This window comes from Quercus lobata, chromosome 1 (assembly GCF_001633185.2).
Source record: "Quercus lobata isolate SW786 chromosome 1, ValleyOak3.0 Primary Assembly, whole genome shotgun sequence".
NCBI classification, from domain to species: Eukaryota; Viridiplantae; Streptophyta; class Magnoliopsida; order Fagales; family Fagaceae; genus Quercus; species Quercus lobata.
Window position 1 is genome coordinate 21,814,048 of NC_044904.1, and position 26,123 is coordinate 21,840,170.

A 26,123-nucleotide genomic window follows, 5' to 3' on the forward strand; every position below is an offset into this window, starting at 1 on the left:
CTGTAAAATAAAGACTTGACCAATTGATAAACAACAAAAAGAAAAGAAAGTTTTTTGGTTATCTCATTCCATTTTTCTTGAACAAGCTACCAAACCCAGTTGAATTATCCCTTCCGAGAGCAAATTCAACCCACGGCTTTTCTTGATCTCAACCGCATAAGTTTGGGGGAATTCCATATTACCAGTGTTTTTTGCTGTAATGTTCCTACATATTTCCATGCAAAAAAGTCAAACTTTGCCAACAAAACTTTTTTTTGTCATTAATTTGCGGTGTATTTAATTATTTATAAGGCTTTTATACTCAATCTTTATACCCAATGCTTTCCTTTCCTTCTCCACAACTCTACGCGGCCTCTCATTCAATTCATTGATACGTACTAATAGTGATATAGTGGTGGTGTGAATTTGAGGTTTAGCTTTAGCTTGATTTGCTGAAGAAGAAAAGGATTTCCGCTTATTTGGTTGGTTTCATTAACGTTATGAACAAGATAGTGAGTATGACTTCCCATTGTATAATCTGCTTGTTTGTTTATTACCCAAAAAAAAAATCTGTTTGTTTGTTTGTTATATTTTTAAGTCTATAATTGCATCTTGGTTTGTTGGACTTTCCCTAGAGGATGATCTTGTTCTAGGGAATTGGGTTTGACAAAGTTAAATACATGTAAATTATACTCTTACAATGTTTTCGTTTACATGATTTATGGGGATTTTTTTTTTTTTTTTCCGCTTACATGATTTATGGGGAATTGGGTTTTAGAGTAGTGGAAAAGAAGTAGATTATGGAATGTATATAAAAAAAAATTTTAGAAATTTTTGTAAAATTTATAAAGTTAAAATGTGGGGTGGTGCCAAAAACGCAGGGTTAGCCCTTTTGTGCGGCAACAAAGCCGGCTTTTTAATGGTGTCTTGAGGTTGAAATGTATGAGCAAGAAGTGAGTGTAACGCGTTAATAACATTTTCTCAAATATTAAAACTCACAACTCTTTATTATAAGCGTTTAGCCCATGTGACCTTCGATGCCACTTCTCATGGGGTGCCATGCTTCCCCTAGACCTTTTTGTTAAACTTTTCAACTTTATGCATATAAAGCCATTGGATCCATTGCTCTTCAAAAACTCACTAATGCCACTACCAACTTCTTATTCACAACCCCATTTGGTCTCTTCTCTTCCAATTTCATAAGGTGGAGTCAAACTCTTGGAGATATCAGTCATAATTTGATTGATATATATATATATATATATATAGATTTCTCTCTTCACAACCATGTATGACTGCTTTTGCTGATCTGGGTTGTCGGTTTTTGGTCAGTGTCAGCTTCAACTGCTACACAAATTTTTATGTTTCAGTTCAGGTTCTGTGTTCTGTGTTTGGCTGTTTCTGACTGAGATATATTTGCTTTGCATTTGTAGGTCTGCCAATCTCTCTAATCTTGTTTAATTATGGGTTTCTTTCGAAGTCAGTCGTCGAGAAGTGGGGATTACTTGGAAGGAATGCTTAGTGATTATGTTGGTGGAAAGACCAAGTTGAAAGCTCAAAAAAGCACATCAGCTCGACTTGTCACAGCGCTTACTTGCCTCCAATTTGCCTTTGCAGTGTATGCAACATTCCTATTGTATTACATGAGTCCTACAATAGATTTGCGGACCAAACCAGACTTTACGTGGGCTACACGAATCGCTCAACAATGGAAGCAATTCATAATCACACCCCATGTTCTTAGGCACTACCAGGAACCCTCTTCTCTCATTGGATCCGAAATCCAGCCAATTACTCCATCTTTAGTATGTGAGCATGAGAAAATAGATTTCATGCAGAAGAAGTCTAATGACGCCCAGATGATCAAGTTTAAAACAGAGCTTTACAATGAGGTATTGGACTTCCAAAGCAAAAACTTTGGTACTGAAACTCTTGCTCAGCTATTGGCAATGAAGTCTAAATGGGACTTGCGAGGTCCAAACAAGCCAAAAGTCACAGTGATATTAAACCATTTCAAAAGGAAAACTCTCTGTGCCCAGCTTGATTCATTGCTTGAACAGACCCTTCCTTTCCACCACGTTTGGGTACTTTCATTTGGGAGCCCAAATGAGCTCTCTTTGAAAAGAATTGTAGATAGCTATAATGATTCAAGAATAAGCTTCATAAGTTCAAGCTATGATTTCAAGTACTATGGGAGGTTCCAAATGGCTTTACAAACGGAAGCAGATCTTGTATATATCCTTGATGATGACATGATTCCTGGTAGGAAAATGTTACAGATTTTGTCACATGTAGCCGGGACTGACAAGTATAAGAATGCGGTTTTGGGCAGTATAGGACGGATTTTGCCATTTAGGCAGAAGGATTTTACGTTTCCAAGCTATCGAAAATTTAGGTCTAAGGAGGCAGGACTTTATTTGCCTGACCCTGCTTATGATATCACAATTGATAAAATTGTGCAGGTGGATTTTCTTTCCAGCTCTTGGTTCCTGTCTGCAGAGCTTGTCAAGACACTTTTCATCGAGACACCCTTCACCTTTGCAACTGGCGAAGATCTGCACCTTAGGTATGTATACGATCATTGAAATCCTTCAATATTTTTGGTTTTTATTCACATTTGAATAGAAGTGCAAGTTTATATTATATAAATTTAGGTTATATTACTAATTGTTATCCTCAACTATTCGACAAATCTCAATTTTGTTCAACTACTGTTTATGTCGATATCATTCTCTAAATTTTCAAGATCAAGATAATTTTATCCTTGAGTTTCCTTTCGATTAAAATCTTGGCGGAATCATTTGAAAGTTGCCTTAATAAAAATAGTTATAAATGTGTTTAAAAGTTAAGGAATGAAACTGACATAATTATTAATTAAGGGACTAAATTGAACTTTATCCAATAATTAAATATAAAAGATCAAATTAATAATTTAACCTATATTTATAAATAAGTTTTTGAAACCAAATCATCACTAGTGGAAATATGACATGGTTAGTACTAGCTAGGAAGAGTGTTTTTTTTTTTGGTAAATATTCTAGGAAGAGTCAATGGACTGTAAGTCTCTACCAATGGGTTGTTAATGGATTAACCAAACTTAGTAGTTTAAGTATTTATAAAGGAATACTGTTTCTGATCTCATTTCTCTAATATCAATAAGGTCATAACAGATTAGAATTTATATTGGGCTGCTCACCTGTGCAATAATATATGTACATATTAGTCATCATCTGAAGAAATAATTGGGACCATCAAACCAATTTTGTGAGTCTCAAGGCTCAACTAGTTGATTATCATGTCTAGGGATTAATAATATACAAGGCCATTTATCACGTTAGATCGATTATACTCTTTTATATGATCTTGACTAGGCCACAGGCCACTAACTTGATTTAGGTATATAAAGTTGACAATCGACTCAGGAAGCATTTGAAATTTTGAAGTACTATTATTGGAAGTAGTCCAATTTTTATTTTATGCACTTAGTATTGTATTATAGATAGGAATCTTCGTACCTATACCTTCTTTCATTAATAACATGGTCAACTTCTCTGTTTTAACATTATTATAGTACAGGAATAGAAAAAGAAACTCAGAAAATATAGTCCATTTTTAAGATGAGTATTCTCTAGAATCTTTACCCTGTCACCTTTGCTAATATTTATCTATCTACTAACTTGTCTCATCTAGACTTTTTTTCTTAATTTAAAAAAAATTAGGGTCTAGATGAGACACTAAATGCTCAATTTGCTGGATGAAGCAAAAACTTTATTAGAAATCTCAGTTTCCTTTTTGAGATTCTCTGAAGCACTAGCTCAATATTATTAAAGTTGGTTTGGTACTGGTATGAAGTCCAGGGCTATACCTGTATACCAGAGTGCACCATGTAATGATATAATGCAATGTACACTAATAAAGGTTGTTACCATTGAATTTAGAGGTGAGGCCTATCTTGTTTTAACCTGATATTAGAACAGTATAAAACATAGTTAATCTACATAGTTAAACTAAAGCTTGAACATAATTCAGTAGAAGAAAACAATAGAATGAAATTTATATATGGCTGTCAAATTTTGAGTCATTATTCATGTAATGCACGTCCCTTTGAATACTACTCTTGAAAATCATGAAAATTGTCCATAGTGCTACACTATATTGCACCTTGTCCATGTTGTCATCTTGAAAATTGTCATATTTCCATGGCTTTCAAAATATTGTGACAGCATTTAGGACCATTCACATGTTCTACTGGTGTTTCTATTATATGAATGAGCTTCTAATGTTCAAAATTTCCCACAAAAACATGCAGTTATCAACTTCAGAAGTACAGAAACGCTGGCTCGTTTGTTCTTCCAGTTGACCCAAAGGACAAGGAAACATGGGGTGATAGTGAACATAGACTTGCCTATGTGTCTGAAACCACTGTAATCTTCAAAGACATTGTTCAAGTTCGGGATGATCAATGGTGGAAAGCACTCTCTACCGGTTATATCACTCAATGGGCTGCAATGCATCCTCAAAAAATCGATGCACTTTTCTATGCCCACTCAGTTGATGAGGTTAAAGTGCTCGCACCCCTTCTTGAAAAGTTCAGGTCCACTGTTGGCAAAAAGGCCTACATTGCTGTCTCTGGAGGCGATTTCTGCCCTTGTGAGGATGCTACAACTGCTCTCAAGTGGCCTAAGTTAGTATGCAAAGAGAGAAGGTTTAAGATATTTGATCTGGCAATAGGATCTCTATCAGGAATATCGAATTCGGAGGTGCCAGTTGTACAAGCATTGTACTCCAGCATGAAAGGTTTGATCAAAATTCACAATCCCAGCGTGGTGATCACAGTGGCTGACATTGATCCTCATGTGAGGAAGGCTTTAAAGATGGCAACAGAAACAAATTCCAATGGCACAACACTGGTTCTTTTACCAAGACCCTCCATATCAAAGGTTCTTTGGATGGCTGATCTACGATCAACTGCATTGCCAAGTAAGAATGCTAGCTTTCTGTTCTTCATTGCTATTTTCAATTGTGGTAACTGAACCCCAGAATAAACATAAAATAGTCTAAACTTAGCCCTCAAAAGCATGAATACAAGTTGATCTTTATAGTACTTGAGTCCTCTAATTTGGTGAACTTTTGAGAGTAAAGGAATTTATCAAGTTCTTAAACATGGATTCCCTCTACCTATATGATAACAAAGCATGAAACTTTCCCTTGTTAGAATTGAAAGAAGACAAGCACGTATCTCTAGGACCAACTTTCACATTGTAAACTATATCTTCATAACCAAAATAGTTATTAGTCATGGTTGTGCTTGCTACTAGAGTTAAGAAAAGGAGAGTCGTCTTTTTGCTATCATCCTCACATAACGTGTATTTTTTTTTTTTTTTGGTGGATATGTATACAACGTGTATATTAATCACATGAAAAATTAATCATATCAAACAGGACCAACTTAGTTGTTTTTTAGTGGAGTTATAGTGTGTTTTTGTGTTAGACCCCATTTTCCTCTCCTTTGTGTGTGTGTGTGTGTGTTTGTTTCTCAAAAAAAAAAAACTTAGCTGTTTGGGTCATGTCCACTAATGTGCAACCCAATTGGCCAAGTTTGGCCCAATTCCAACTAGAATATTCAATTTCTATGTTACACATGTACAAGTGTTGATACAATTGTCAAACCTAGCGAGGCACTAGTGTCCAATTTAGCATTATCTAAGTTAGAATTATTATGAATTTTATGTAACTTTTACAAATTTATGTTTCACCAATCATTAAAAAAAAAAAAATAATAATATAGACATTTAGTTATTATGTTGCTACCTTCCACCAATCACATTATTGTCACGTCCGTCTGTAAAATTTATAATATCTTTAGCATTTTCTATCAATAAAATAGGACTTGTGGTCATATTTTAAATGTATATAACTCTATTGATTCTGTTTTTTTATTAGTCAATCATCTAAGCAATCAATTGGTGAAATGCAGATTGGAACAAGATGCGGGTTTCTGTGAACATTATCACCCAAAACCGTGTTCGTTCATTAACAAGGCTTCTCAAATCTCTCAGCAATGCCTACTATCTTGGGGATGAGATCCCTATCAGCTTCAACATGGACAGTAAAGTGGATGAGGCAACAATTAAACTTGTAAACTCATTCGAGTGGCCTCATGGCCCCAAAACCCTCAGAAGAAGAATCATTCAAGGAGGACTCATTCGAGCAGTCAGTGAGAGTTGGTACCCATCATCAGATGATGATTTTGGCCTCCTACTTGAAGACGATATCGAAGTCTCCCCTTACTACTATCTATGGATCAAATATGCCCTCTTAGCATACCACTATGATCCTCAAGTGTCTCTTCCAGAGCTCACCTCTCTCTCCCTTTACACGCCTAGGCTTGTTGAGGTAGTGAAAGAAAGGCCTAAATGGAATCCAACAGAGTTTTTCAAGCACATACATCCAAACACACCTTATCTCCACCAGTTACCTTGTAGTTGGGGTGCAGTTTTCTTTCCCAAGCTTTGGAGAGAGTTCTATGTGTACATGAACATGAGGTTCACTGAGGATGCAAAGTCAAACCCAGTTCAAATTCCAAAGTCTAGAACAAATGGGTGGCAAGCTTCATGGAAAAAGTTTCTCATTGACATGATGTACCTTAGAGGCTATGTAAGCCTTTATCCAAACTTTCCAAAGCAATCAAGCTTCTCAACTAACCATATGGAACCAGGGGCTCATATTAGAGCAAAAGACAACGTTGTTAAGCATGACAAGACAGACTTTGAGGTTCCATTGTTAAAGGACGATTTTCGGACATTGTTACCAGGTGGGAAATTGCCTCCAGCTTCAAGGTTGCCATCATTGAACCTCTTCAACCAGCCAGTTTCTCTAAAGGGACTCAAGGCAGCTGGGGCCAAGTTGGGCCAAGATGTACTTAGATGTAACAATGTCTCAGAGATAGTAGCTGTTGATCACATAACAGGTCTGCCAATGCGCTGTGCAAAATTCTGATTTTTTTTTAATTTCTTTGTTATCAATTTATTCTTTCTTTGTTCTCTTATAAGAAATAATTCTGGGAATATATTTTTCTTAAACTTCAAGGGGGGAGGGGATACTGATTGGTGAGGAATCCAAATTATTTTACTCTTTGTAATGCAGCCAAAAGTGGCTTGCTCAATCTCTTAGTAAAAAGCTCCTTATACAACTCTTTGTGTCTCTGTGTTTGTGTGTCTTTGTTCCTTTCCTAAATGAAATCAACGTTTGTAATTAAATTCTTCTCTATTTGTCAATATCACACGAATCAGTTCTGTTTTTTGATATGCCACCACTAGAAGTAATTCGCAAAATGCTGCAAGTATCAAGGAATTCAATCTTTTCAAGAGGAAATTAATGTATGTTAACTTGAATCCAAGTTCATATTAAATAAACATAATGCTTAAAGGTATGAGATAAGAAAAAGAGTTATTAACTTTATTAGTGTGGGTGTGTTACCCCTAATGTGACGTTCAACCGCTCACTACATGATGTTTAACATTAAGCAAGGCATTTTGTAGAAGTCTTGAAAATATTGTACGGAGTATTTAATAGTATTCTCCTAAAGTCTTAATACTTTTTGGAATTCCCAATGAAGATATTTTAGGAACTAAATTTTTCCTCTCCCAACTATCAAATTATAAAAAATATAAACAATAAAATTATTCAATAGTAAAACCTAAGGGTTTAAGCGTAACTCTTGACACACAGCGGTGAAACTACCTCAGACACTTGACAGTGCATCCAAATATCCAAGCACTCAACAGTAAGATTAGGCACACATAGTGGTCACCCAAGTACCAGCGATAGGCTTAGGCACTTAGTAGCAAACCCAAGTACTAAAAACAAACCTGGGTGCTCTGTTTTGTTGAGGGAACATGAAGGGCCACTATAAAAATGTTCGAAGGAATCGAACATGAAGGACTAAGTGCTCATTTGGATAGGGCGTTTTCTTTGCTGCGTTTCACTCCTTTTTTTTTTTTTTTTCTTTTACATTTCACGCATTTTGCAGAACCAGGGGACAAACGGCACTGTAGCTGCACTGTATCGGCACTGTAGCGGTACTGTAGCAGTACTGTTTATGGGACCCACAGCCACTTTATTCATTAAAAAATATTAAAAATGGGTCCCACGGTACTATTTACACATTTAAAAATTAGTTTGCTACAGTGTTTTCAGTTTTCAGTTTTCAGTTTCAGCAACAATAAGTTCAATCCAAACACACCCTAAAATAATAATTTTGAAGCATAAATGGACAAAATAAAAAATAAAAAAAAAAACTCCAAACTTTAAGAGTCAAAAGTGTGTAGTTTAGTTATATATTTATTACATTAAATTAGGGCTTTTCGATTCCGTAATGGTTTAACCAAATTGATTAGTATAATATGTAATTGTCATATCAATTAGTATATTGTCATATCAATTAGTATATTGTCAAATGTGTAATATCTCGTGTACCATTTCGTTTCAGTAATAATTTGACCAAATTTATTAATATAATATGTGATTGTCACATCTAACTAGTACCACCAAGGCTTTGATTGAGCTATTATCGTGGGCACAACACATTCATTTAGTTTTGTAATACCACGTATACCATCGGGGCTATCATCATGGGCACAACACATTTGTTGAAGCCCCACTACTCAAACCACTCTACTTCCATCAAGTATCATGTGAAGCAATATGACTACTCCTGCCACCAAGCCACACTCTCGCAATGGTGTCTTTGCACTCCATTTTCACATTTGATGAAGTATATGGGTGATATTTCTCAGTCCAAAATTTTAATATCTTATATAATATATGCATTCAATTTTGTACCAAGTGTCATTCCAATTGTACTATCAAAAAATAAATGTCCCATTACTTGATTCCAAATGTCTATTGTGGGGCCCAATAATTTATGGGCCAGTCCCACTTACTCATGGGGAGTCCAAAGGCCCAAGCCGAAAAAGGTGATGGTCTGAGCTCAAAAATATAAGGCAAAAATGGCCTGGAGACGCAGCCGAGGACAGTCTAGTCCTCGGCAGACCCAAAGCTCCATTGAGAAGAGGGGTAAAAAAGAGATATAGGAACAAATTTGTAAGGAGATCTAAAATATCTTGAGGGAAGTTATCCTTACTACCCTCCCCAAATAAGACTCTGCACCTGACAGAGCCGTATTTTTCAGCTTTATCAACCATCCCCAACAATTCTGGGATTGGACTGATGGGACAAATGTCAGTCTTGTAAAGGTTGACCCTACACGTGGACGAAGAACAGCGAACGCAGGATGGTATAAAAGAAGAAGTAAGTGAATCTGGTAAAGGACACCCATCCCACCTCCAAAAAAGAAAGACTACATGGGTGAGAACACCTCAACAACACCAGAGATCACAGAAAAAACCCATCGTTGGATAACCGGGGTAAGACCTTAATGGTCCTCAGATCAAGTCCGAGGAGTCCCATCCCATAGGATGCGACGCCGTAGGGCTTAAATGTTCAAGCCCAACTCCTTTTTCTACATAGATTCCTCTAAAAACCAAGATCGGGCATCGCCCCGTGACCAACGGCTAGTTTTTCAAGCCCACTCTCTACAAATCATATTGTGAGGGATCTTTCATGTGCGAGCCCAATATCATTGTTAGGCCGCAAAGGAATTGTGTCCTTACAATTGGCGCCGTCTGTGGGAAAGCTTGCGCGTTGGCGTAGGTGGCGTTGGAGTCAACTCTCTAGCAAGCAGAAATTCCTGGGGTTTCCTCCGTCTCCGGCGACATACAGTTGCTGCTCCGGCATAAACTTCTGCTAGGGGATACGCCTTGCAGTGCCAAGGGCGTGGGCATCTCTAGGGGCTTCCGGCCTCAAGTCAACTTTCCCCGCCCTGGTATAGGGGCTTATGGTCGAAAAATAAACCAAATAAAAAAAAAAGAAATCTTACAAGTTTTGGACAGAACCAAGGCCTTGCATGGTCCTCGGACTCAAGCCTATAGGGAAACCAAGTACAAGAAGGAAATCTTACAAGTTTTGGACAGAACCAAGGCCTTGCATGGTCCTCGGACTCAAGCCTATGGGGAAACCAAGTACAAGAAGGAAATCTTACAAGTTTTGGACAGAACCAAGGCCTTGCATGGTCCTCGGACTCAAGCCTATGGGGAAACCAAGTACAAGAAGGAAATCTTACAAGTTTTGGACAGAACCAAGGCCATGCATGGTCCTCGAACTCAAGCGTATGGGGAAACCAAGTACAAGAAAGAAATCTTACAAGTTTTGGACAGAACCAAGGCCTTGCATGATCCTCGGACTCAAGCCTATGGGGAAACCAAGTACAAGAAAGAAATCTTACAAGTTTTGGACAGAACCAAGGCCTTGCATGGTCCTCGGACTCAAGCCTATGGGGAAACCAAGTACAAGAAAGAAATCTTACAAGTTTTGGACAGAACCAAGGCCTTGCGTGGTCCTCGGACTCAAGCCTATGGGGAAACCAAGTACAAGAAAGAAATTTTACAAGTTTTGGACAGAACCAAGGCCTTGCATGGTCCTCGGACTCAAGCCTACGGGGAAACCAAGTACAAGAAAGAAATCTTACAAGTTTTGGACAGAACCAAGGCCTTACATGGTCCTCGGACTCAAGCCTATGGGGAAACCAAGTACAAGAAGGAAATCTTACAAGTTTTGGACAGAACCAAGGCCTTGCATGGTCCTCGGACTCAAGCCTATGGGGAAACCAAGTACAAGAAAGAAATCTTACAAGTTTTGGACAGAACCAAGGCCTTGCGTGGTCCTCAGACTCAAGCCTATGGGGAAACCAAGTACAAGAAAGAAATCTTACAAGTTTTGGACAGAACCAAGGCCTTGCATGGTCTTCGAACTCAAGCCTATGGGGAAACCAAGTACAAGAAAGAAATCTTACAAGTTTTGGACAGAACCAAGGCCTTGCATGGTCATCGGACTCAAGCCTATGGGGAAACCAAGTACAAGAAAGAAATCTTACAAGTTTTGGACAGAACCAAGGCCTTGCATGGTCCTCGGACTCAAGCCTATGGGGAAACCAAGTACAAGAAGGAAATCTTACAAGTTTTGGACAGAACCAAGGCCTTGCATGGTCCTCGGACTCAAGCCTATGGGGAAACCAAGTACAAGAAAGAAATCTTACAAGTTTTGGACAAAACTAAGGCCTTGCGTGGTCCTCGGACTCAAGCCTATGGGGAAACCAAGTACAAGAAAGAAATCTTACAAGTTTTGGACAGAACCAAGGCCTTGCATGGTCTTCGGACTCAAGCCTATGGGGAAACCAAGTACAAGAAGGAAATCTTACAAGTTTTGGACAGAACCAAGGCCTTGCATGGTCCTCGGACTCAAGCCTATGGGGAAACCAAGTACAAGAAAGAAATCTTACAAGTTTTGGACAGAACCAAGGCCTTGCATGGTCCTCGGACTCAAGCCTATGGGGAAACCAAGTACAAAAAGGAAATCTTACAAGTTTTGGACAGAACCAAGGCCTTGCATGGTCCTCGGACTCAAGCCTATGGGGAAACCAATTACAAGAAGGAAATCTTACAAGTTTTGGACAGAACCAAGGCCTTGCATGGTCCTCGGACTCAAGCCTATGGGGAAACCGAGTACAAAAAAGAAATCCTACAAGTTTTATACAAAACCAAGGCCTTGCATGGTCCTCGGACTCAAGCCTAGGGGGAAACCAACTGCTTGGATAGGGAAAGTCCTCGGCTCAAATACTGTAAAATGTTAAGGCCAATAAGAGTGTTAGGATGATGGCGGGACGCTCCGCTATTCGGTAGCCTAAGGGGGCTATTCATTTTTGCGGGTGATATGTCTCCGAATAATTACATCCTACACCACATAGAACATCCAGTTCTAATCTCGGCTTTGTTTCGGGCAAGTATCGCTATTTACAGGTACGCATTACTATGTCAAACAATTTTATTAAAGTTATGGTGACATCTTTTTATTAGCAAGTATTTTGGCTTTAGTTATCATTGATTCAAATGATATGTTATTGTGCCGAGCAGTGCTTGCAAATTTGTAAAAACATAGACAGAACATGCGAAGTAAAATAACAACAACTTTTATTAATATGAAAAATTATTACAACGTACAAAGTGGGGCTCAAACAAGCCTATACAAAAGGTGAGCTGCCGAAGCAACACTAACATCTGCAGTACAGATAAGTAAACAGCTAGATGTCTTTTAAACTCGTCTTCAAAGTCTCTCCAATCTCTGCCTCAGTATTGCTCATATCAAAAGAAGAACGTTCTTTGGAAAAAGATGAAGGAGAAGGAAGAAGAATTTGAAGGAGAAGGAAGAAGAAGAGGGGAAGAGATGAAAAGAAAGAGAGAGGAGTAAAAGAGGGAGAAGGACAGCACCAGGACGGAGCTGGTGCTGGGAAGACTAAGAGAGGAAGGCGGAGGAGGGCACCAGTGAACAAAGAGAGGAAGAAGCAGAGGCACTTGGCCCCTGCCTCAGTCCTGACTCCTAACACACTGGTGCCATGTTAGGTATGCTCGTGAGGAGCCGGGTGGTGCTGATAGTGGGTGTTCTCGACTCAGTCACGACGAAAGTTTGACGTGACGAGCCCCTGCTTCGGATTTTGGCTGAAAGGGAGGTGGGGCAAATCTTAAGTCTCCACCATCCTTGCCCTGACCGAGCCATTTCGAGCTTTATTAGAACATGATGTTTTGAGGAGGGGTATGGTTCCTTCATCACTCGTTATGGTAAACGTATTCTGATGTGGAGAATAACAATTGGGTTAAGTGAACGCTAAGGGAGGTTGAGGGTTTCAGATCTCAGAAAGATGGAAGGGTGTCTGCACGAAAGTGATGGCTTCCTACTTGCCTTCTTATAGGAAGGGCAAAACGGAAAGTATTAAATTCATTTAGGTTTCCAAAAGAATCTAAAGAATAAAGATGTGTCCGTTCCACTTCCCCACCTCATCAGATGAGCCGCCGGACGTAAATGAGCCTCGTAAAGGGAAGTCATTAAAGGCGTGTCTTGGATAGCCAAACGGCAGGAGCGGGTCACGAGCAAATTAAAGGGAATACCTTGTAAACCGGTGAGTTTCCTGGACAGGTGGAAAACCGCCCACATTAATGCAGGGCTGAATTAAATAAGCCATACTAAAGGCCCGGGTTTACCAAAACCCTCCCTTCCAACCAAGAAGTCGGATAGCAGGGTTTTGAGGGGCTATTGTGGGGCCCAATAATTTATGGGCCAGGCCCACTTGCTCATGGGGAGTCCAAAGGCCCAAGCCGAAAAAGGTGATGGCCCGAGCTCAAAAATATAAGGCAAAAATGGCCTGGAGACGCAGCCGAGGACAGTCTAGTCCTCGGCAGACCCAAAGCTCCATTGAGAAGAGGGGTAAAAAAGAGATATAGGAACAAATTTGTAAGGAGATCTAAAATATCTTGGGGGAAGTTATCCTTACTACCCTCCCCAGATAAGACTCTGCACCTGACAGAGCCGTATTCTTCAGCTTTATCAACCATCCCCAACAATTCTGGGATTGGACTGATGGGACAAATGTCAGTCTTGTAAAGGTTGACCCTACACGTGGACGAAGGACAGCGAACGCAGGCTGGTATAAAAGAAGAAGTAAGTGAATCTGGTAAAGGACTCTCATCCCACCTCCAAAAAAGAAAGACTACATGGGTGAGAACACCTCAACAACACCGGAGATCACAGAAAAAACCCATCGTTGGATAACCGGGGTAAGACCTTAATGGTCCTCGGATCAAGTCCGAGGAGTCCCATCCCATAGGATGCGACGCCGTAGGGCTTAAATGTTCAAGCCCAACTCCTTTTTCTACATGGATTCCTCTAAAAACCAAGACCGGGCATCGCCCCGTGACCAACGGCTAGTTTTTCAAGCCCACTCTCTACAAATCATATTGTGAGGGATCTTTCACGTGTAGGGATGGCAATTTTTGCCCGACCCGTGGATACCCGGTCCGGTCCGACCCTAATGGGCCGGGTTTTACCCGATCCGATTAGAAATAGGGTCGGGTATGGGTTTTAAAAAAATAACCCGAAACGGGTCCGGGTCGGGTCCGGGTTTTATTAAAAAAATCCAGACCCGACCCGTATAAAAACCCGTTTAAAAACCCGGTACCTAAAATTACAAAAATACCCTAATATATATATAAACCTATAATCTAACCCTAACTATTCCCTCATTTCTTCTTCACTCTTCAATCTTCAGCTGCCGCAGCCCCTCTCCCTCCTTTCTGCCTCACGCCTCCGCGCAGCCCAGTCCAACACTCCGCACTCCTCCCTCCCTCACGCCTCCCTCTGCCTCACGCCTCACGTCTCCTTCTGCCTCACGCCTCCCTCCTCCCTCTCCCTCACGCCTCACACGCAGCGCAGTCCAACAGTTCCTCACTTCGATCAGCTCAGTCCGATCCTCCCTCACTCACACACTTCCTCAGTCAGTCAGTCACTGAGTCCGTGAGCCTTCCCTCCCTCGCTCAGCTCAGCAGTCAGTCAGGTATTCTTAATTTCTTATTTCATTTTCACTGAGTCCGTGAAGTTCGTTTTTATCTTTTGATTCTTTTCCTTAACTGCTTTGTCTTAAATATCTTTGTTGTTGAAAGGGTTTTTTTCTATTTTGTATATCTGCTGGGTTTTCTTTACTTTTGATAATAATACTATCTATGTTTGTGAGAAAAAGCCCTCTGATCTTTGTTTGGTACCTGGGAAAATCTAGGAAAGTGCTATTATTATGTTTTAGTCAATAACTGAATTATTGTAGACTGAATTATTGTTGAATTTATTGTAAATATTGGTTTGCATAATCTATATGCTTGTATCTCTCCTAGTTTACTCATTTATGAATTTTAGAAATAGAAAGACCCAGTATGGTTTTAAATTCTTTGTTGATATTGTAAGCTATAAATGTGTTTTTTTGAAATGTTTATGGTGATTGAATCTAGTTTTATTGAGTGAATAATATACCATTGTTAGTTTGTTACAGCAGGACACCTACACAATTTACTTTATTTTGGTTAAATTGTTTGCTATATGCAAAAGCAAGTTTGTAACGCTAGTGAAAATATTTAAACATAATTTTGTACTTACTAATCCCATTAGAGCTTTTCACAGAAATATTGGAATTGCAGTGTATTTAACATAATTAGGATATGTGAAGTTTTAATGTCTTATGTGTGGTGTTTCATTGAATTTGTTGTGATGATAATAATAATGTTTATTTGGGTTTTGGGTGGGTGAGGGTTTGGTTTATGGGTTAAGGTGTTTGTGATGTTATACTGTTATTGGGTTTGTTAACTATTGATCTGTTGTATTTTGTGAGAGATTTTCAAATTAACTCTGTTAATTTTGTTTTTTGTGTTTGTTGGGAATGCAGAGCCTAAAACGGAGATGGAAGACACAAACACATACACAAACAAATCTGGGAGTTGTGCCACAATTGATGGGAGTTGTATCACAATTGATGAAGATTAAACATTTTGTATTAATTTAGTAGTTTTTTTTTTAATTTCTTAGACTTGTTGGATTAATATGTTGGTTTGTAATTATTCTAAACTTGTGGGATTTATTTTGTGGCTTTTTAATTTCTTGGACTCGTTGAACTTTTGATACTTATTTCTTGGACTTGTTTGATTTATTTTATTTTTATGTTTAGCTAGTGATTTGGGTCACGTTATTTAGGCTTGAATTTGAATATGTAGGTTTGAATGTAGGCAAAAATAAATTTGGGCTTAATTTTTTTATTTGGAATATGCAGGCTTGAACGGCAAAAATAAACCTGGGCTTGAACTTAAGGAAAAAATAAATCTGGGCTTAAATTTTTTTTTTTTTTTGGTTGGGCCATGAACTGGGCCCAAGTCCTAAACGGGGCCCGCGGGACCCGTGGGGCCCGACTGGGGCGGGTCCGGGCCCCGGGAAAAAACCCGGTTCCCTAAACGGGTCGGGTTTGGGTTATGGGTCTTGCCCCGCGGGTCGGGTCCTGGTATGAAAAAACCCGGCCCGAACCCGACCCGTTGCCATTCCTATTCATGTGCGAGCCCAACATCATTGTTGGGCCGCAAAGGAATTGTGTCCTTACATCTATCTATATATAACTTTGACAACAACGAAAATAAAATCAAACCAAAAGGAGAAAATATATTTAAGAACAAATTCAACTAATAATTTTTTTTTTTTTTTGAAATGTGCTTCTAATACAATTGAAATTAATTCTTAAAATATTATAAAATGTAATTAGTAATAATTTTTAAAAAATATTTTATAAACAACTATTATACATACATAAGCTATTGGAAAAAAAATACTTTTTTATTAAAACAAAAATTCTAAGACCACATAATAACCACAACTCTTGCTACAACTGTTCATGTGCCAAATTGTCAATGGCAAAGAAAAAGTTATAGGTCCATTTGAATCTGACATACAATCAATTACAATCTGCCACGTAAAATAATTATGATAAAAATTATAATTTTTTTTATGTGATACTAGAATTAGTATTATTAAAATGAACATATGCCATAGGGTAATACTATTAAAAGGAGTGGGTTGGATTAATTACTCAAAGTCTCTTGTTTGGACTTGGGTACGTAGCAGCCCAAAGTCAAAAGCGTGACAAGAGCAAGAGCGAAGGCCTTGTCAACTTTGTCATCCGAGCAAATTCAAACCAACAGTCGGGGCAATTCGGTAACAATAAAAGCCCCTTGATCAGTTTCTCTCTCCCCACAATAGAAATAAAACAAATAACCGATAACTCAGGCCTTGTTTGGGATACCCATTCAAACACATATTTTCATGTTTTAAACTATATTATACTTATTTCTACGTACTTTTTTACCTATACATATTTTCACATAGATTTTTAATTTTTAAATACATATACCAATAATGTTCGGTATCATATGTATTAGTTGTTGTACATCATCTCTATCAAATTAAATACTAATAAAATTAATATTAAAAAAAAAAAAAACACACTGTCTCTCTTGCTTCAAAACCAAAATCCCTCTTTTTTTTCTCTGTTCCTAATAAATCCTAATAGTCTTTTATTTATTTAATTATTTATAAATTTGCAGGTTTTACAAGTCAATATAACTGACAGAGAAACAGTGCAATAAAAATGAGAGTAGGTTAGAAATGGGGGAGTGATTGTAGTGCAGCATTAATTCCAAATTCCCAAAAATCCCACATTCGAAACTGTCACTCAGGTCCCATTCCGTTTTTCTGTTCGCCCATTCTGTTATAAATTGCGAACCAAGAAAAGAATGTAATTATTTTGCTTCAGCTCTTCACAATTCGAAATTTGGAATGTGATCTAAGTCCCTATTGAGTTTTCAAAAACAGTTTCCATAGTACATATATATTCAATGGGCAACTTACACCGTAGGTATGATCTCCTATTCTTCGTCTTCAATTCCTATTTTGATTTGAATTTTGGATTAAAAAATAGTGTTTTCGTTGTTTTGTTTAGGAAACCAAACGATAGAGCTAGGCAAATAGTCACGACGATTATTGGAATCGTCATTGGTTTTTTTATAGGCATATCGATTCCTTCTGCTTCATTGAACAAGGTATGTGAATCAATTTCTTTCCTTTCTTATTATTGAATTGCATTAATATATATATTTTAAATTTTGAATTTTGAATTTTTCGCAGATTAATATACCTTCAAACATTATAACATCGCTTGATGTAGCCATCACTGACATTCATGGATCCACATCCACATCCCCTAAAACCGAATCGCTTGAAAATGTCGGATCCACCACGGTTCCTAAGGTGATTTTTTTTTTTTTTATATGCGGTTTCGGCTTTTTCAATGTATGGATTTTGGTTCCAAAATTGTTGGTTTTTGTTTGCCTCTTGTTGTTTGATATTGTTTTCAATGCGGTTCGTCGAGTATTTTACAGCATGTATTGTATTGCCACCAATTGAGGATGAGCTTTTTGTCTCTCATTTAAGGAATATGTTGTTCAAGTAATAGTTTACTGACAAACTACTCTGACTTTGATGTCGCTTAGCGATACTTTGTAGTTTACAGTGAATGTAGAAATGAAAATGCTGATGTTGGGAGCAGAATTTTATGATTCTTGATTTCCTTGATTTTAGTTGTAACAGAAATTCACTGAAAGTAATATGATGAAAGCAAAAAAAAAAAAAAAAAATGATAATTGTCTGGAGATGTAATGTTTGTTAATTAGTACCCTAGTTGAAGGATCAACTTAGTTGCGTGTTTCGTGGAAAACTGATAATTGTCTGGTTTTTAGGATCTTTCGTGATCATTAAAATTGTTTAGGTGATAGTTAAACGTAAAATTCTTGTTGGTGAGTACTGATGGTATGAAAGTTTTGAAATGGACATCTCTTTAATGAAGAAACATTAACGAGGAATAGTGAGATCATCATAGTATTTTGGGCTAGCAGTAATTTCCTGATTGGTCTGGTTGTTCTTGTTGCATTAAGTACCAAAACTTCCTCTTAAATTAGAAGAATGAAAGAGTAATTACTAAGTGTAAGATACAATTTCGATTTTTGTTTGGATTTATTCAACCAATATAAGTAAATTAAATATATATAAAAAAAGGGCATAAATCCCATGTTCAAGATTGGCTTGACTTCTATGTATTCCTTCACAGTTGCTGGGTTTGCTAGGCTAATCAAAAGTAAATCTATATGGCCTTGTTTTCATTTAAACTGATAATTTGCTTGTGGTTTGTTTGTTTGCTCTCAGATACATGTTCCAACAAATCCTCGTGGTGCGGAGTCATTACCTCCAGGAATTGTCGTACCAGAATCTGATCTCTATCTACGCAGATTATGGGGTGATCCCAATGAGGTATAATGTTCAATGACTGTAAGAATAATAAGTAATCATTTATAGAAGCCCAAATGGAATGATGATATTCTAAGAGTAGGTAATAGCAGCATTATAGGTTTGTCACCTAGGTATGTACAATTGTGGCCCAAAACATTTTGTAATATACTGTTAGATGTTAATGGTTGTAAGATCCAATCTTAGTGTTGGTGAAGTGATGCAGGACAAATAGACTCTAGGAGGGTGGTTTTATTTGGATTACAAAACAAGAACAAGATAAAGGTATTGGACCTAGGAATTAGCACCTAGGGCTTGTTTGAAGTCAGCATCAAGTAGATAAAATAGAAAATATATAAAACCTAGGCATCGGCACCAAGCATGATAGAAATCAGGCCTTAAATTAGACTCCCAAATTACATCCTAGATGGAAATGAAATAAATTTCTAACTTAACAAGGAAAGAATTAACTTGTAATATATTACATTCAATGCAAAATAAAAGAGAATAATATATTTTTGTCCACGCCATAAAGTCAGTTGTTTTGGTTTTTTAAACATTTCCTCTTTTAAATAGGTCATAGCATTGCCCTTTGCACATGCATGCTGAATTGGATTTAGATGGTAGGTTGTGCTTTTGAAGGAGAGAGATAGGAAAAGAAGGTTTTGGGGGAGGAAGGGGGATAAGGACCTTTCTTGTCAAAAATTGCATGTGTGTATATATTTTTGAGCAGGAAGCCCATAGTGCCATAAATTTTCACATTTGAGCTTTTATTGACTGTGATGTGAACCAACTGCCTAATTTATGGGAATTTCATAAATTATGAAATCTGCAGGATCTGCAGAAAAAGCCAAAATACTTGGTAACTTTCACTGTTGGTATTGATCAGAGAAATAATATTAATGCAGCCATCAAAAAGGTCAAAAAAGCAGCCTTCCCTTTTTTTTTTTACTTGATTATTTTGATATTCAGGATTCTGACTGCTGAGGGGTTTTTTTTTTTTTTTTTTTTACTTTCTTGTAGTTTTCTGAGGATTTCATGATTATGCTTTTTCATTATGATGGTCACACAAGTGAATGGGATCAATTTGAGTGGTCCAAACGTGCAATCCACATAAGCGTAAGGAAACAAACAAAATGGTAAGTTTTTGTCACTTTTTCAGTTCCTACCTTTTTATCTACATTGAATAAGAGCTTCATAAATCCTTACACCCTGTAGTAAGCTTTGACTAGCAAGCTCTTGAACATCAAATTAGAGTTCTATTTATCTGCATTTTTTTGAAGAGTTTATAATTAGCTGAGACTTATGCCCGTGCAGGTGTTTGAATCTATAGTTTGTTCTCATAATCTTACTCTTTTATGTTTTGCAGGTGGTATGCAAAAAGGTTTTTGCATCCTAATGTTGTGTCAGCTTTTGAATATATCTTTATATGGGATGAAGATCTTGGAGTCGAACACTTCAATGGAGATAAGTAAGTTCTTATTTATCAGTTTTTTTCTTGCTCAAATCCACATGTTATATGTTTATTTATGTTTTCCTCCATGCTACTACTAGGTACATTGAGTTGGTTAAGAAACATGGTTTGGAAATCTCTCAACCTGGTCTTGAGCCCAATAATGGACTAACATGGGAAATGACAAAGAGAAGAGGTGACAGAGAAGTTCACATGTAAGCTCTCTCCCTCGCCCTAGTGACATTATTATAATGGTATTGCTGTTATGCATTGGAAATTGAAGTTAAAAGTTCTTCTTGTCTGCATTAATGAATAGGGATACAGAGGAGAAGCCAGGCTGGTGTAATGACCCACATTTGCCTCCTTGTGCTGCGTATGCTCTCTCTCTCTCTCTCTCTCTCTCTCTCTCTCTCTCTCTCTCTCTCTCTCTCTCTCTGAGTATGTCCATAAACACAATACAAAGTAATATTTTCTAGTCTTTGTATCAAATGCTTGTAGAATTGGTTGTAATTATGAATGCTATTTATTACCTGGCACTTTGGCTGTCATCTTGGACAAATTTACGCTTACCAAAAGAAAATTTTGAGCAATCTATGTGTAATTTGACTGTTTTATATAAATAATTTTATATTTTAATTAAGATATTTTGATTAGTTAAGTATCACATATGAGCACTCTATCTTTCCAAAGTTTTCAGAAGCTTTGCTTGAAACTTTTGAATATTTTGGTTTATAATAATGCAAGATTAACTATCATGCTTGGATAAGATGCCATTAGCATGGAGGATCATCTTTCTGTTTGGGATTCATGATAGATGATGTTTGATCAAGATGTCTGAAATAGTTATTACCACTGTCTAAGCCCTTGTTCAGTGTCACTACTGAGAGTGCATTTTTCAGGTGTTAGGCATGAGAATGCATTTTACTTTTTCTTTTTTTCTTTTTTTGTCTTGTTTCTTAACTCTACTTTGTAGTAGATTCTGAAAATTATTTTCTTTCTTATTCTTTTAAGCTAAATTGAGAATCCTCAAAACTAAGGATTTTGCATTCTAATTCTTGTTCTTGTTCTTGTTATAAATCAATCAGATGCATATACAGTCTGCATGAGGCATTACAACGGCTATTTATCTATCTCTTTTTTTGTTCTTCTCTTCTCTATTTTTTTTCCTTCCATTCTTACTTCCACATTAGAATCCCAAATATCAAAATAGAGAAGAATGGAAGGAAAATAGAGAAGAGAATAAATAGAGAAGAGAATCCTCAAAATATATTCTTCTTACTTCCACATTAGAACTTCCTCCTCCTCTTCTTCTTCTTTCCCTTCACCCAAATGTTGTCTTAAGAAGAATATATTTTGCTAGAATTCGTTATGTCAATTCATTGTGCCATTTTTTTTTTTTTTGCAAAGGTCTTAGTAAACACAATCTAAGGAGATCTGTTTTCTTTTCTTTTTTTTTTTAAATTCTGTGATTATTATTTCTTGTATTCTTTCAGGTTTGTGGAAATTATGGCCCCAGTATTTTCTCGAGAAGCTTGGCGATGTGTGTGGCATTTGATTCAGGCATGTTGTGTATCTAGAATTATGTAGCTAAGTTTTTTTTTGGGGGGGGTGCTTAAACAACTACATACATAATATTCTCTTCTGAGTGCTTTCAAATGTTTCATCTACCTTAATGAAACACTCTAATTTGTGCTTGTAGAATGATTTGGTGCATGGATGGGGATTGGATTTTGCTCTCAGAAGATGTGTAGAGGTCAGTGGCTCTTCCTTCTTTCCTTTTTTTTTTTTTTTTTTTGGTTTTGGTGCCCTGTAGGATTTGCTGCCCATTCAGATGCTATATTGATGGCCTGTTATCTTTCAACTACTTCTTTTTATCCTGCATATTTTTAAGGAAAGCCAGGTAGCCAAGAAAAGGGTTGTTGGTAACAGTACTGCAGAACCAGATTTTAAATTCTCCTCATTTGTAATGATCATCACTTTTTGTTGCCCTTCTCCCATATATCTATCAGAAAAAGGATCGAAGGAAAAGAAAATGCTTATATCAACACTTGAAAAGCAATTTTATGGATTTCAAAGCATAATATTTTTTTTTTCTTTATTGGTAATTACATGTGCACCCAATATGTCTTGAGCACACGCCCTCACCCTTCATTTTGCTCTTACAAGGGAAGGAGGCACCATTTGAGCTAGAGCTCATTGGCATTTCAAAGCATATTTTATATATAAATTTCTTGGGGGATTTCAAAATTTCACCATAATATGAGACAATGAGGTTTAGGTGCAATGATCATGTTGGCTCGCATTTGTGTGGATATTAAGTAATATGAAGATGCATGCCAAACCAATGGCATTCAGTATAAACAATTAAACAATCAAAGTACAAGCATGGCCTGTTTTATCAAATGGGATGACACACAGTTAAATCCTCTAATGGAAAGATCATTTAGGGACTCGTTAAAAATCTTTCTGTTAGTATGTGTGCTTAGCACTTTATGTCTTTTCATTATAAACATAATTCAGTAAGGACTACTGGACTAGTTTCTATGGATTCTGTAAAGTGACCAATCGAAAGGAAAATGTGGATCATGCAAAGTAGGGGTCCTTCCTATTTTTCAAATGAAATTGTGGTCTTTTGTTCAATGTGGAATCAGTCAGGTAGGTTTATAGAAGTTTCTTATGTTAGATTAGGTACACCTTTTCTTGGTGCATCCTAATCGGTTATGTTTTGTATTTGCAGCCTGCACATGAAAAAATTGGTGTGGTTGATTCACAGTGGATTGTTCATCAAGTAATACCTTCTCTAGGGAGCCAGGTTAGTCATCAATAAGTTCGCTAGAATTTTTTTCATTTGTGTTTAGTTGTGTGCATGATGCTTCTTAGGAGCTCTCTCTCCTTCTCTCTATCTCTGTGCCAGAATGAGGGTGAGTGCACGCATGTGCTTTTAAGTTTGTGCACAAATATGGAAGACAGTTTGATGTTTTTGGTGCCAAATATAATAGACTGAGGAAAATTTTCCATGAGGGAGCTTTAAATTTTGCTATGAATCATATTCTTATACTTTAAATTATCTGTTAACTTCAGGGGCAGTCCGAGGATGGGAAAGCTCCGTGGGAAGGGGTATGTGTATTTATCATTATTATGTACCGCATTGTTTTGAGCTAAATATTGTACTTTATATAAAGCCCATTAGTCCATTACTTGTAGCTTCTTGTTTTTATCAGCTAAAACTGCCTTTAAATACCCAGTTTGATTTTCTTACCTTTTTTTTTAATTATTATTTTGAGAAACCAATAATAAAAGTTTGTCAACCAGGTTTTAATTATTCTTGCCTGGTGGTTTCCTGTTGCAGGTGAGAGCTAGGTGTAAAAATGAGTGGGCTCAGTTCCAGTCTCGGCTCACCAATGCAGATAAGGCATATCTTGCTCAGTATGGGAAGGAGTAACTTTGACGAACACCGCCTTTCCATGTTCTTTTTTTGTTCTTCTTTTGTACATGTTTTTTTTTCTCTTTTTTATTTTTTGAGTTGCCTTGGGTGTTGTTTACGAGCTCAGTTCTTCTGTTCATGCGATTTTATTCTTTTTCTTTTTTTTTGGCTCAAGATGGTAGGCTCATTTTTCTGAAGCCCGGGATCTTCTGTATTTTATAGACAGCCGTAGTTATATAAGAGAATAAAAATTTACATTCTTTTCGTATATGGATCAACACAAAATATGATTATTTCTTCGGATTCTTCCTCCCTGATTTATCTTTTCCAATATGGCTTTGCCTTCTTTTTTCAGTAGTTTGTGGTATGTTAGGCTGTTAGGCAGTGCTGGTGGGTTCCTCTATTATAGATTTTATCAAACTTACATTTTGTACGAAATTTAGGAACCATTAGAGATCTTACAATAAGGTCTACACATATATAATGCCGCAATCTCAATGTGATTTTGATGGGTTTGCCCCTGATGTAGCGGGGACTAAAGTATGAAGCCACCATCAGAATTGTTGGTATAGTTTTGAAACGTCAATCATCTCAACTACCACATAATGCAGAGAGTTAAAAAGGTTCTATCTTGCACAACACAAGTCACAAAGGAATGATCCATTGAAATAAGCCATTAAAATTTTATAAATATTTGATCTCCTTTTTTTTTTCCCAAGTTCTAGGCTAGGCTTCTTATTCTAGCTTTTGGGTTAAGGTACTAATTACCAAATCACCAATTGAATTGTCATTGGTAAGAAACTCAACATTTTCATGACTAACAAGAGCATCAAATTTTTTAAAGAAAAAATAGACTTCTGGTCTTCTAGCCGGGTAAGAAATTGTTGTCAAAGGGGTTGGAGTTTGGACACTAATGCACTTTTAAATGTGTAGTCAAGGTCTATAATTATTTAGAAAAGCGGAGTGCATGCGTTATATAGCTTTTTTAAATAAAAAGGGACAGACAAAACCTTTCCATTTTTGCTTTCACCACTAAATTATTGGTGAAAGAAATATACCCATTTGGCATGTCGATTGGGGGATCGATTAGCCCGGGCTAAAGCAACAACGACCCCTGCAAAACAAAATACAAATACGGCAAGTTTAAAGAAACTTGAATTACCCATGGAGAAGAAGTATTCTTCTTCTTCATTTTCTTTGGATAAATTACATTAACTTTCTTTCAAATTTTGGATAATATATCTTTTTGTTTCCCCTTGCCAATGATTGGATTGCACTATGGAAGTAACTCTTCCATGTTTAATTTACCAAGTTAGTTAAAAAAATTTGAATTTCTGGTATCATTGCTATGGTCCAATGTGTGGTCGATTACTGTTTGTCCTTATAACTGTTGCTCACATTGGCCTAGCTTATGCTATCATGAGGATATGCTCTGGACAAATTTTCCTCCATTGACGAAATTTCTACAACTCATTACACAACTATTCATAAAACCATTTATCTGTATTAAATCATATGACTCATTAAATCTGTTAAATAAGTCACATGATTATTAAATAAATCATGTGATTAAAAATACAAGCATATAATTTTTTGTAAGTTGCCATGTAATGGTTAGATTAACTTTCCTCTAAACTTATTTGAAAAACTGTCCATGTGGTATAAAGAAAAGTCTTATATTCACAATATTTTTAGTTTTTTACAACAAATTCTATTTAATAAGTTGTTACGGTTCTAATTTGAACTCATCACTAAAATTACTTTTTTGTCTACCAATAATAGTAATAACAACCTATCGCATAAGATTTGTTATAAAAGTATTGTGAAAATGGTATGGATATAACATTTCTCTACTGACTTAGGCTTTCTTTAAGAAGGATAAAAGAATGTAGTTTTCAAACAATTATATTGTACACATGAAACAAAGCCATGGCTTTTCATATTTCGTGTTTATTAACATGTTTTCTTTATGAAATTTGGTGCCGACTTTGAGCAAGCTTCAAGGAGCATTTTAATGTCCCATTAAAAAAAAAAAAAAAAACATTTTAATGTGAGAAGAGTTTTCTCCATTATTATGACTGGTGGGTGATTCTAAAAGAGGAGGGAAAATTAGAAAAAGAGAAAGAGAGGACAAGAAAATGGCTTTTTTCTTAATTAAGAGGAGTGAGACACAAGTTTGTTCACCAAACACTAATTGAGTTTGAGGGTGGCAAGCTTTTTGCTTGAATTGGGAGATACCTCCTTCATAAAAGAAATGCTCCCCTCACCTTCCTGGCTTGTGTGCTAAGTCTTATTTAATATTCCCTGAAAGCTATGGATGCAAACGTGCTGGTAGTAAAATTAGCTTTGAAATTTTGAGTACCCAATTGGACTAGAACACCCTTCTGTAAAACAAAAAACATAGAGACTTTTTTTTTTTGGGTACTAATATACTCCATAAAATTAAGGTGATGTACC

General features: G+C 36.8%; 2 protein-coding genes across 2 annotated transcripts; both read left to right on the top strand.

Annotated features, from left to right (window-relative positions):
• The first annotated feature begins 411 nt into the window (after positions 1-411).
• On the top strand, positions 412-7,055 carry LOC115962555. The gene is made up of 4 exons (XM_031081444.1): positions 412-491; positions 1,413-2,545; positions 4,289-4,959; positions 5,957-7,055. Exons 2-4 carry the CDS (start codon positions 1,443-1,445, stop codon positions 6,976-6,978), a joined length of 2,796 nt encoding a protein of 931 aa, XP_030937304.1. The 5' UTR covers positions 412-491; positions 1,413-1,442; the 3' UTR covers positions 6,979-7,055.
• A 9,986-nt stretch (positions 7,056-17,041) lies between these two features.
• On the top strand, positions 17,042-23,959 carry LOC115983340. The gene is made up of 14 exons (XM_031105985.1): positions 17,042-17,365; positions 17,450-17,549; positions 17,635-17,757; positions 18,709-18,813; positions 19,625-19,708; positions 19,813-19,928; positions 20,159-20,260; positions 20,344-20,457; positions 20,559-20,615; positions 21,736-21,802; positions 21,942-21,995; positions 22,980-23,054; positions 23,324-23,359; positions 23,592-23,959. Exons 1-14 carry the CDS (start codon positions 17,346-17,348, stop codon positions 23,682-23,684), a joined length of 1,146 nt encoding a protein of 381 aa, XP_030961845.1. The 5' UTR covers positions 17,042-17,345; the 3' UTR covers positions 23,685-23,959.
• The last annotated feature ends 2,164 nt before the right edge of the window (positions 23,960-26,123 follow it).